Source organism: Silurus aristotelis (assembly GCF_946808225.1).
Source record: "Silurus aristotelis genome assembly, chromosome: 3".
NCBI classification, from domain to species: Eukaryota; Metazoa; Chordata; class Actinopteri; order Siluriformes; family Siluridae; genus Silurus; species Silurus aristotelis.
The window spans coordinates 34,455,147-34,467,557 of NC_139576.1; the positions used below are offsets into that span (position 1 = coordinate 34,455,147).

The 12,411-nt window shown below is 35.0% G+C and overlaps 1 protein-coding gene across 1 annotated transcript; it reads right to left on the reverse strand.

Moving 5' to 3' along the window:
• Positions 1-32: 32 nt before the first annotated feature.
• Positions 33-7,842, reverse strand: LOC310724296 (uncharacterized protein; the record flags this gene model as incomplete). Its single annotated transcript, XM_083538119.1, has 11 exons — positions 7,418-7,842; positions 6,608-6,712; positions 6,147-6,280; positions 5,998-6,038; positions 5,640-5,734; positions 2,285-2,307; positions 2,130-2,173; positions 933-1,015; positions 753-781; positions 633-658; positions 33-133 (listed from the first exon to the last, which is right to left on the reverse strand). Exons 1-11 carry the CDS (start codon positions 7,541-7,543, stop codon positions 33-35), a joined length of 807 nt encoding a protein of 268 aa, XP_083394245.1. The 5' UTR covers positions 7,544-7,842.
• Between the last annotated feature and the right edge of the window lie 4,569 nt (positions 7,843-12,411).

Genomic DNA, 12,411 nt, shown 5'->3' on the forward strand with positions numbered 1-12,411 from the left:
ATGTACACACGAGACCAAACATTTGGAAGATGTTACTTGAAGCAACATTGGAATTGCTCTGGTTTGTTTGGTGCAGTTGCACTTACCGAATCCTGATACGATTCATCATCATCACTAGGATTAAACGCAACATCTGAACAAGATAAAGAAGTACATGCAAAATGTCTGAGAACTTGAATATGGAGTCGAATGAGCAATACATGCAAGCTTCGTTTATCAACAGAATTTATTTGGCAGCCATTTATTCAAGCATTCATACAATAAAATTGTTGGGATTTGGGAGGGAAAAAACTAATGTAAGCCTTGACCTGACTAAATTCAAGTCAAGTTTGACTAAGTGTGCCATATAAATTAAATAAATAAATAAATAAAAATAATTGGCATATAAATCATCATCTACATAACTAATAGCTAAAATTGAGCCTGCCTCCATCATTCATTTCGTTCTCCAAGCTTTTCTCCACTTCAGATATTATCAATGACTCAGCACTTTTTTGCAAAACGAGCAGAAAAATCTAGGTCAGTTCACCGCATACATTCACACGCAACTTTATTTAAAAAGACAGACGAAAAAGGCTAGAAAACGATCCTTTCTGCCTTTCTACTGTACAAAAATCACAAATGATAGTTACCTTGTTTAGGCTTCTTGTTGTTCCTGCTATTAGAGATTAAGTGTTTATGATTTCAGCAGCAAAAAATCTGTTCTTTTCAATCTAAAAACATAAAATGTCGTATTTTTATTGAATTCCTACCTTCCGTCTGCAGACTGAAACGTTGTGTGCTTAGGAGATAAAAAAAAAAAAAAACAGTTTGACAAATATTTAACTTTTGACAATTACTTAAGCTCCTACAGAAGAAAAGTTATGTTTTTAAAAAAAAAAAAAAAAAAAAAAAAAAGAATAATACATAAGGAGAGTATATTAGACTCTTACCAAAGTCTTCAGTGGGGGTGTGATGTCCTCAAACTCTGATTCTATAGGTGCATGAATTGGATCAAGCATGACCTGAAATTCATCTGAAACAAAAAATTAAAATATACATATTTGATTTGTTCAAATTTTAGAAATATGCAGTGCCTTTCACAAAGATTGGCAGAATTACTTAACATAAAAAAGACCTTTTGATCTTTGTTCACAAAAAAATAAATCACAAAAATACTCTAGATATTATTGCAAATAGATTTTTTTATCAAAAACTGCAAAACACTTTCATAAAGAAAAAAAAATTGTTTCACTCGATTCATTTATTTAATTTTAAAACAAAATTTATTTATAAAATTGTATTTATTATATTATATTACATTTTTTATACATTATATTATATTTAATGTTCTATATATTATATTTTATTATTTATTTTTATTTATATATAAAAAAAATTGTATTTATTAATTTTTTTCATCTTTTTTTACACCTGAGTAACTAGGCTGAGAAACATGTTCAACAATGAAAGTTTCTCCCTGAAAGTACCTCCTACCTATAATTAAACATGGTGCTTTTGGGCTGTTTTTCTGCCCATATGCCCATAGGATAGATACCACCACAGACATATATCACTAGATATTAAATTAAAACCTCTGTGCCAGAATGCTTAAAATGGGCCATGGTTGGATCTTTCAACATGAGAATGAATACTCAAAATATTGTCTAAAAGGGTGCCAATAATTGTGTCCCACATATACAGTATTTCACAAAGATATCTCTTTTCTATGCAACTGTTTTGCATGTGATTTTTCTTTTCCAAACGATCTTTAATAAATAGACAATTTTTTTTTCATTATATTTAACCATTTTAATTTGTGCTTATTTAATAGATTACCCGATTTAATCAATATAATAAAAATGTGCATTATTTTGAATAATTCTATTTTGTTTTATATAATAATTTTTTGCATTTAAATCAAGCAGGCATTTTAACCACAATAAAAAAAATCAAACTGTAGATATTTACAAATGTTAATAATAATAATAATAATAATAATAATAATAATAATAATAATAATAATAATAAACAACGTGGATAAAAAAAAATAAAAAAAAAGGAAGATTTTTTTGGTTCGAATTTGGTGGGTGATTATTACATAATTCTATAAACTACAATTAACTGAATTGTACTAACAGAAATATTACCTGAGTCAGAAGAATATTCCCGATGTTTTCGTTTACCCTGGGACCTTGAAAAGATAAAATGAAATGATATGTGGTGTGATCAACATTTTTGAAAAAAAAAAAGAAATTTTTTTTTTTTTAAAGAAACAGAAACAGAAATAGACTCGAACTCTTACCTCCTTGGTGTTTCAGACTCACTCTGTAATCAAAAAGAAATTACAATAATAAAAATCACAGTAAGAACATCGAATATTATATATATATACACAGTATATGTATGTGTGTGTGTAAAACGCAAGATATTTAGTTTGATAAAAAACAAAAGAATGCTGAATTTCTCTTGAAAATAATTTACAGGAGGTCATTTGGCACGTCATCAAATTCAACCTATAGGCCAGCAAAAGCAGATGAGCAAAGGTTATAAAAAAAATTCTCAATTTCAATAGTGAATGTGGTTAATATCATACCCCAAGTCCTAAAAAAGTTTGTTTGCTGCATAGAATTAAAACAAAAACGTTAAGATAAAAACAGAGATCATTGCAATCTCATAAACCCATATCTTATTCACAGTAGTACACAGAATACGTGTTTAAGGTGAGGAAATGTACAGTTTTATAAAAAAAATATTCGGTTAAAAGTTGGGACAAGGTCATGTTTATGCTCTTATTTTAGCAACAGTCTTACAGACAATGACATCTCGAGCTGTTTATTTGCCCATTCAGCAATTTCCATTACAGAATCATGCCTATTTTTAATGCAGTGCCCACGGAACAGGTTCACACTTTGCCTCAGTATATATATTATAAGTTTTAGCTCAAAGAAGACAGACACGTTTCTGGATCATGTTACTGTTCACTGATTTGTGAAAAACTGTGTTCACAGGCAACGATTCCTGAAAGTGTTTCTGAGCCCATGCACTAATTTCCATTACAGAATCATGCCTGGGTTTAAGTCTCGGAATATTTTATTGATATAATGTATTGTTATTAATGAGATTTAAGTCTTGGAAATTTTCTGTTGAGAAACATTATTCTGAAATTGTTCCAAAGTTTGTAGATGCAGGGTTTTTTTTTTTACAGATTGGTGAATCTCTATCCATGTTTAATTCTGAGAGCCTCTTTAAGATCCTCATTCATGTTACTGACCTGATGCCAATTAACTCAATTGGTTCCTTCAGCTGTTTCTTTTTAGTAACGTATTTCTTTTTATTATATATTATATATTTATATATTTTCAAGGTTCTACTGCAAATAAAATGGGCTTATGAGAGCTGCAAATTGTTTTTTATTGACATTTTACACAGCATCCCACCTTTTTTTAGTCTAATTATTTAAATAGTCAAACTGGTTGAGCCCTGATCTAGAGATCTTCAAATGGTATTGGGAATCAATGAATTATAATTATTCTTTGAGGGTTCCATCTAATCTAGGCTGGTATTGACATGACACTCATGGCCAGAAAGATGCAAACTGACCACCACTGAAGATACGGTCACAGATAATGGATTATAATTGAGTGCTGATGGCAATAGCACTTTATTCCTTTTTACAAATTACTTGCATGGTACCATTATACTGTATATTGGGATTTTTTTGCTGTTGGCATGTGCCTTTGGATAACGTCAGCTTTCTGAATACATGCTGAATACATCCTTAGGCTGTTTGAGGAAAAATCTACCATTGAACATGATTGAACAATAAATTAATTTCTACCCAAAAGACAAAATCTTCTTACATGAATATTGAGATCAACAAACAAAAAATTTGAGCTAAGAACACTGCAAATATTAAAAAAAGGCACATTTGATATGCTTAGAAGAAACCACAAGTAAAACCTTTTGAAGCGATTTAGGCGGCTAGTTAGTAACTTTACTCATGAAAATGCGGAAAGGTTCTAGAAGGAAAGGAGAAATCAAACTCCAGAAACAGGCATGGATTACATTTGTTTGCCAATTTATGAAATGGTAAAAACCAAGAAATATAATACAGTAGTTACAGTAGCAATACAAACTGAATGTGTAGGAAGCCATGCATGGAGCCACTGAGAGCAACCGAGGCTTTAAAAAAATCCACAAAATCCTGAAATTTGACTGTTGATCTTTGGGTTTTGTTTGGATTTTACATTCGATTGCTGTAAGAAAATATCACATAGGGTTTAAGTGCAGGTGGAAATTCGCTCTTGAAACAACAAAGCAGCCAATCAAGAGCAGAAAACATACTCAAAAGTGAAAAGTAAAATGAGTCAATGTACAAAAAGCCAGGGCAAAGTGTACACAGATTAGATTACAGATCAGAGATTAGATTTTTTTTGCCCATTTTGAAGCAACTCTCAGAAAAGATCAACTGAAAAACTTTCAAATGTCATCAGCATCTGGATAATAACATGTCTCATAAGAAGTCTACTGTATAACTGTATATAATTTGTCGAAAATCCTGCTCTGATATGCTTTACTTTTTCTGCAATGGAGCAAAAAGGTCATTACGAGTATGTAAGCATTCAGGGCCTCCAATATCAACACATTTTTTATGTAAATTATAAGCAAAATCAAGTCATTTACTGCCTTCTAAAGAAAATGTAAGTAGATGTTAAGTAGATTTCAAATGTCTTTTCTGTAGTAGTATGAAAACTGAGATCCTGTTCAGATATTGACATGGAGTAGTTTTTTTTAACCAAATTTATAGGTGTCTCCACTGCTATCCGTAATTAGCAACCAGATGCCAACAAACACCCTCGATTGTGTTGGTGTTTCGCAGTGCATGCTTAATGATCTCACTGCAATATTGCCGTAATCTAAAACCGAACTACTGTAATTATATAAAGCGCACCCATATATAAGCCGCACCCATTGAATTTTACAAATATTTTTATTTTTAACATAAATAAGCTGCAGGTGTCTACACTAATGTACTTTACACAGGTTTTAACGAAAGACACGTTACACACGGTGTAACGGGTGAAATTTGTTGCGCTTCCTTTAGGAGCATAGCGGTATTTTGGGAATACCCTGCCACTGATTTTTCCAGTATTACTGCATGTGTGCAAGGGCGAGGAATATGTCCTTATTATTTTCTGATGCTCATTTCTAAGTTTCTTTGACTAACCCGTAACGCTGTTGCCAAGAAAAATAAAAAAGCACGAGTTTTGGAAACCTGTCTGTGCTTATATGATTTCTGTTGCAACTGGAGTTAGCGAGCTCTCCCTTCACTTAGACTCAACGCGTTACAACGGCTTGTATCTAAACAGTAGCCGACCAAGAAAGTCATTGTTCACTGTATTCCTCCTTCCTTTCACAACTATTTTTCTCTAAAGTTTATCTTTTGTATCAACTGAAAGATCGAACGAAAGATGTACCCTCGTCTATGTTTTCCCGAGGAACGTACTCATAATTTTGTTGACATTCTTCAACAAAGAAATTTGAGCTATTGTGTAAAATGGGGGTACAATTTTCATTTAACAGACTGGGTGTAAAATTGTGTGGGGTGTGAAAAGTGTGGTACTGGTGAGATAAAAAAGAATGGGTATATTTTCTACCTCAGATCCTCTATGATTGTTGTCCTGGTCGCTGGTCTCGGAGCTTTTACTGCCAGAACTAGAAGATAATGCTTTAGCATCTATTTGTTCTGGACCTAATAAACAGACATGATGACATGATATTAAGAAATAGTCCGTGACCTCATGCATTAGTTATGGATTCGATGAGCAAACCATCAAAGGCCTAGTCTGCTACATCTTTTGAGAAGAATGTGTGTTATAAACCCGTCACCACTGACAGCAATGGGTCACATGTTTAACCAGTAACACAATGCATCGTCCTATAACGAGTTATTAAGAACTTAATAATTAATATTACATGCACAGAAGGGAATCTTTGAATAGACAAGACACCTACCAACAATGCTGGCGTTTGGATTATGCTTTTCACAGTACAACCTAAAATAATTAAAAAAACAAAACAGTTTTACTGTAAATTACAGTTGACGGCTTTATCCGTAAAATAATATGATATAAAATACTGTTGTCAGACTGCTGGTTTCTTACGTGAAGGTGCCTTTACTTTGGTCCTCCATTGTTACTGCACGAGCCTTCTTAGCACACGGGTAATGATAGGAGCGCTTACAGGATTTAACCTCACATCCAGCTGTAGCTCCATGCTTCCCACATTTGGAGCATTTCTACGGGTAAAAGAAACCTAACACTTGAATTCCAAAACTTTGCTGTGGATAAAATTCAGACAATTTCAAAACATCTATTTTATATATATATATGTACCCATCTGAAGTTTTGATCCAATACCAGTTTTTCAACTAATAATCAATTATATCCTGTGTGTGTGTGTGTGTGTGTGTGTGTGTGTGTGTGTGTGTGTGTGTGTGTGTGTGTGTGTGTGTGTGTGTGATAAAATGTGTTTGTGAATATCTGTGTGTATGAGAGAGAGAGAGAGAGAGAGAGAGAGAGAGAGAGAGAGAGAGAGAGAGAGAGAGAGAGAGAGAGAGACATACGAGTCTTTTTCCTCTTTTACACTCATTCTCCACATCCTCTAGGTCAAAGCCGAACAGGTCGTCAAAGGGGGGAGAGTTTTTACAGAAGAGTCCAGATGCATAAAGCTGAAGAAAAAAAAAAAACACACACAGATGTAAACAAATATTTGATTAAATAACGCTCAAAATTTTTTCAGTTGTGGTTGTAGTGTAGAGGTTTGGAGCTTGCTTTAGTAACATGGTTAAAAAAATGGTTGTTATATTGTGTTTAGAGACAGTGGCATTGAGTAAAAGACAGGAAATGGAGCTGGAGGTAGCAGAGCTGAAGATGTTGAGGTTTTCGTTTAAGTGACGACGATGGACAGGATTAGAAATGAGTTTCTTAGACGGACAGTGCATGGAGGACGTTTTGGAGACAAGGTGAGGGAGGCGAGATTGAGATGGTTTGGACATGTGCAGAGGAGGGACATGGGGTATATCAGTAGGAGAATGCTGAGGATGGAGCCACCAGGAAGGAGGAATAGAGGAAGACCAAGCAGGAGGAGGTTTATGGATGTGGTGAGGGAAGACATGCAGGTAGTTGGGTTGAAAGAGGCAGATGTAGAGGGGGGGGGGGGGGGTGTGGAGATGGATGATCCCCTAATAGGAGAAGCCCGAAAGAAGAAGAAAGAACAATGATTGAAGGATTTTGAGAAAAGTACAAACGATCCAAAGCAAGTGAGAAAAACAGGATGTGGATTGATTTAGGAGGAACATCACTGAAGGTCTGGATGTGAAATGCACATTAAAGGACATGCAGGTGTGTGAAATTTATGCAAACGAGTTACTTACCAAACAGTTCTGGTGGGCTGCAGTGCTCTGTTTACACGACAGGGGGCCTGTGATCTTGGTCTCATCGGCTCTCTTGCAGAGAACACAGCACAGATCAGAGGAAGATGACTGGTCTTCTGGATGCATTGCACTAGAAATGTACTGATCTCACCTTCTCGATCAGATCACTTTCGGTTTCGTTTCTCAGGCAAAGCAAAGCAGAGCGCGCGCGCGCCTCCTCGACCAATTTCACAACAACACACCGAATCACTCACGCAAACCTGCTTAAAGTCGTAAAGTCCGGATTATAGGATTAGAACACTACATAAATCGAATCATACCTACTGAATACCTACTAAAACAAAAACGCGTCGCTTTTTACACGAAATGTTGCCCAACAGCACCATCAATTCAAAAATGACTCCTGTTATTGGGTTGCCAGATCTGCATCTGGAATCCCGATATCAAATCACTGAACTGAGGTTTCAGAAGCTCCTCCCACTACTCTAACAACATCCTCTATTCACACACACACACACACACACACACACACACACACACACACACACACACACACACACACACACACACACATTTCATTCATATAATACTAATATAATAATATCATTAATAATAAATAGTAATTATTAAAATTAATAATTATGAATAATTATTTTTCTTCTTCTTCTTATGATTTATTTATAATAGTAATCATAATAATGATAATAATACCAATAATAATAATAATATTTTTTGTTCTTATAATTCTTATTATTAATAATATATATTTTTAGCTATTTTCTGTTCTTGTAATTCTTATGATTAATAATATATTCGAAGTCTTGTGCTTCTTCTTCTTTTTTTTTTTTTTTGTAATCATAATTGTAATAATGACAACAACAATAATTTGTTTACTTCTTCTCCTCCATCTTCTTGTTTTTCTTCTTCTTCTTTATTTTCTGAATAAATAGTGTTTCTGACCTAAGAGATCGAAGTAATAATAATCTTAATGTTTTTTCCGTCACCTGACGTCCATGTGTGATCCACTGCCCAGCTTGTTTTGAATGTTTATAGCATGGATATGTCGCTATATAAGCTCTATAGCGGGTCAGTCCTTTTACAGTGCAGATGATAATGCGATCAAGTGATCAGCATGACCTGTAGATATTGGCTTTGCAGAGTAGGGACCTCTAGTGGTCAAGTAGTGCAATTGCATTTGATGCATTTCTGTTGAATCAAAGTTACATTTTTATTATTTTCGCAAAAGGTAAATATACAGAAAATTCCAGGGTGATTTCTAAATTCTGATCGGGTGGCAGCCTACAGCCAATGAACAATAATAGTTATAACTTCCCTACCTAAAGCTCCGCAGACAGTTCAAGACAGTTCAAAGACAACAAAAGACAGTTCAAAGACAACACAAGACAGTTCAAAGACAACACAAGACAGTTCGAAGACAACACAAGACAGTTCAAGACAACACAAGACAGTTCAAAGACAACACAAGACAGTTCAAAGACAACAAAAGACAGTTCAAAGACAACACAAGACAGTTCAAGACAACACAAGACAGTTCAAAGACAACACAAGACAGTTCAAAGACAACACAAGACAGTTCAAAGACAACACGAGACAGTTCAAAAACAACACGAGACAGTTCGAAGACAACACAACTTTTTCTTTCTTTGCTTCTCAGATCCCACTCATTTTTCCATAAGTACTTCTTTTTACTTTGTTTGTCATGAAGTACAGTTTTGTTTTTCATTATGGAAAATATACATATTGAAAAAAATCCAAAAGTATAAAAGATGAGGATCAAGATCATAGTTATTAGCATTAAAGTGTGAACTGTGAAGTGAACTGTATAATACAGGAGCCTGTATGTGTAATCACCTGACTCAGCAATAATGAACTATTTGTTTTTTATTTTAATATCTACATTTAAATTTGAAATGGGCAAAATCAAATCAGAACCCATATACTTTATGTTGACAATATGTTGAATGCACATTAATTGAATGTATAATTTGGTATGTACATATACAATAAAAATATATCTTGTAATTAATTATGGCTTTTAAAACAGTTGCCTATTATATGAGCCTCTGGCGATGTTGTGGCAGGTGTTATTTATGTGTTATTCATACCTCTTATATCTTTCTTTAGTATTTTTTAATGCAGATGTCGATGTAAAATTTGAATCCTACAGTATGTTATGTGAAAAATCCAAAGGTGCTGGAGAGGTGAATGCAAATGCACAATACTGTAAGTTAAATAAAGAGCATAAAAAAGAAACAAACAAAAGGACACCGAAGTTGCAAAATGGGGAAACTTGGAAAAAGTCACAGAGATACTGTAGGTTTGCAATGAACTCAAAGCACCAATATAGAAGAAGTGAAAATCAGTGAGTAATGTCAACAGGAAATTGACAATTTGGTAATGTAAATGGCAAGAAATCACAAGAAAATGTTTGCTTCCTGATTGTGTATACTGTTTTATATATTGTGGTAGGCCATCAGGGCCAAAAATGCCTTTTCTGCTGGCCTGCTCACTATCAGAATCACTGACATGTTTTAATTAGGGCTGTCAATCGATTAAACTATTGAATCATGATCAATCACATGATTTTCATGAGTTAATCTGTGATTAATCGCAAATTAATCACACATTTTTATGTTTTTAATGTACCTTAAATTAATACTGTTTAAGTTTTTAATACACGAATCAACATGGACGAATATGGATGCTTTATGCAAATGTATGTTTATTATTAGTGAAACCAAATTCAACAAAGCGCATGAAGATAAAATATTCTTGTAAATGTTTCAAAGAAATTCAGGCATTTTAAATGACGTAAATTATCAGGACACTAACCGGAACTTTTGCTATGTTTCCACACGGACGGTTTTAATTGCCGGATGTGTGTTAGTCGTGGCAGATTTTGGCGCTTGATTTGAGACTTGGCTCATCAGCGAAACAAATGTTTAGTGATATTTTTTGTCTATGAATATGTATTAAATTATTCCCATTAGCCTATTCTCTTTATTTCATAGATTTTCTCTTGGTTGTTCTGCTTCCTGGAGTGTAAGTTAACGTCAGAGTTTTTGTCCAATCATATTTCAGTCATCACGTTTTTCCGGGGTCAAAGGAATCTCCTGTGAGATCTTCAGAATCAACACTGAATCCGACTGCTGCACAAAGTACATGCAGCTTAAAGCTGTAGCTTTACCCAATCAGATTTCGAGTTTGTGACACCGGCGCCATCTTGCAGGCGAACAATAACGTTGGCGTTTCCAAGTCCTTTGATTAGAGCATTGCTAAAGACTGTGATAGCCTCAGCCATCTTTTATGGAGTGGTCTGCTGGTGTAGCAGCATCTCTACTGCAGGCAGATAGAGATTTGACAAGTTGATCAGGAAGGGTACTGGGGATGCCCCCTGGACCCAGTGCAGGAGGTAGGAGAAATGAGGGTGGAGGGCATCATTGCTGGAGAACAACTGTCACCAATTGCATCTCTGACATGCAGCTCCTTCAGTGTACATGCTGTTACATCCTAATTGTCTAAAGAAGCGATACTGAAGGTCTTTTCTTCTACTTGATCAGATGTCAGATCAGTGATGCTATCAGATATTACAATCAGAGCTGCGAACCAGTCGAATCTTCTGTATCACCGATAAAACCAATGAATCGGTCGACCTCTGTCCTCCTCAATTACTCCTGTCTGTTTGTTTAGGTAAGAGATATGGCTGTTTACAAACTACTCACGTGGGTTTGACGATCGAAAGGTGACGACTTTCCAATTGAAAATGGTCAAACACGAGTTTTGAAGGAAACCACCCGGGCAGTCGTCCAGCCACAGAAAGCAGTCACAGTTGAATCACAAGTTTCAGAAAGGCACCACAGTATCCTTTGATAAAGTTCATGTGGTTTATAATAACACTATTCGGATTCATAGAAGTAGGCAAAAGGATCTTTTTACAACTCTGAGATCGAATCCACATAACGGCACGTTAGAATCTAACAGTAACGATGGAACTGTAGACACCGGACCTTCGGCTGTCAGATGAGAACGAATCCCCTTTTCGAGACGGGTTCTTCTTACGGTTTCTTCCTTATACCATCTTAGGGGATTTTCCTCGCCACTGGACTCATCAGAGATAAATTTATATGGATTTTAAATATATTTTTATATATTTGCAGAACCATCCCCAGCCACTCTCAGTGCCGGTCCCAAGCCCGGATAAATTGGGGAGGGTTGCGTTAGGAAGGGCATCCAGCGTAAAACATATGCCAAATCAAACGTGCGGAGGATCCGCTGTGGCGACCCCTAACGGGAGAAGCCGAAAGAAACTTACTAAATTCCAAATGGCATCGAATTACATAACCACAGGAGTCACACGGAATTCACATGTTCACATTTTTATTATGTACAGGGTACAAACATCAACCATGAACCACCTTGACAATCCTTAACCAGGTTGCCAACAATTTACACTCCAAAGTGTAAATATATGTATTGCCATTTCGGTCGAGAAAACTAAAGCACGAATACGTACATGTAATTCACCAAACAATCAAAATAAATCACAGCAATTGAATAAAAGAAAAAACCTTAGTTCACCTTGGACGACTTTGTGCTCAGAACTGATTACACACATCGGATGGTAAAGTTCTCCCAAAGAGGAGAAGGAAGTTTTCCTCCCAAAAAACACATGTATTTACATATCAAACATTTTTATTTTAGGCAAAATAAAAAGTCAATATGACCCGTGTACAATACATCCACTTCTACGTAGCGAACATACAAATTGTATAAATGATTTAAAACTTACAAATTGATTATCGTGTAAAAAATAACAGGATTTCCATGAAACCTGGAGTGAAATTATCTGAGACGTTCAGCATGAAAGATTTCAATGGCCGTGTTCAATCACAAGAACATGCCTTGACAAAACAAAAGGATCTTCTCAGATTCATTATAGACCATGAATATATGGCTTAGAGTTGGGAAATTCA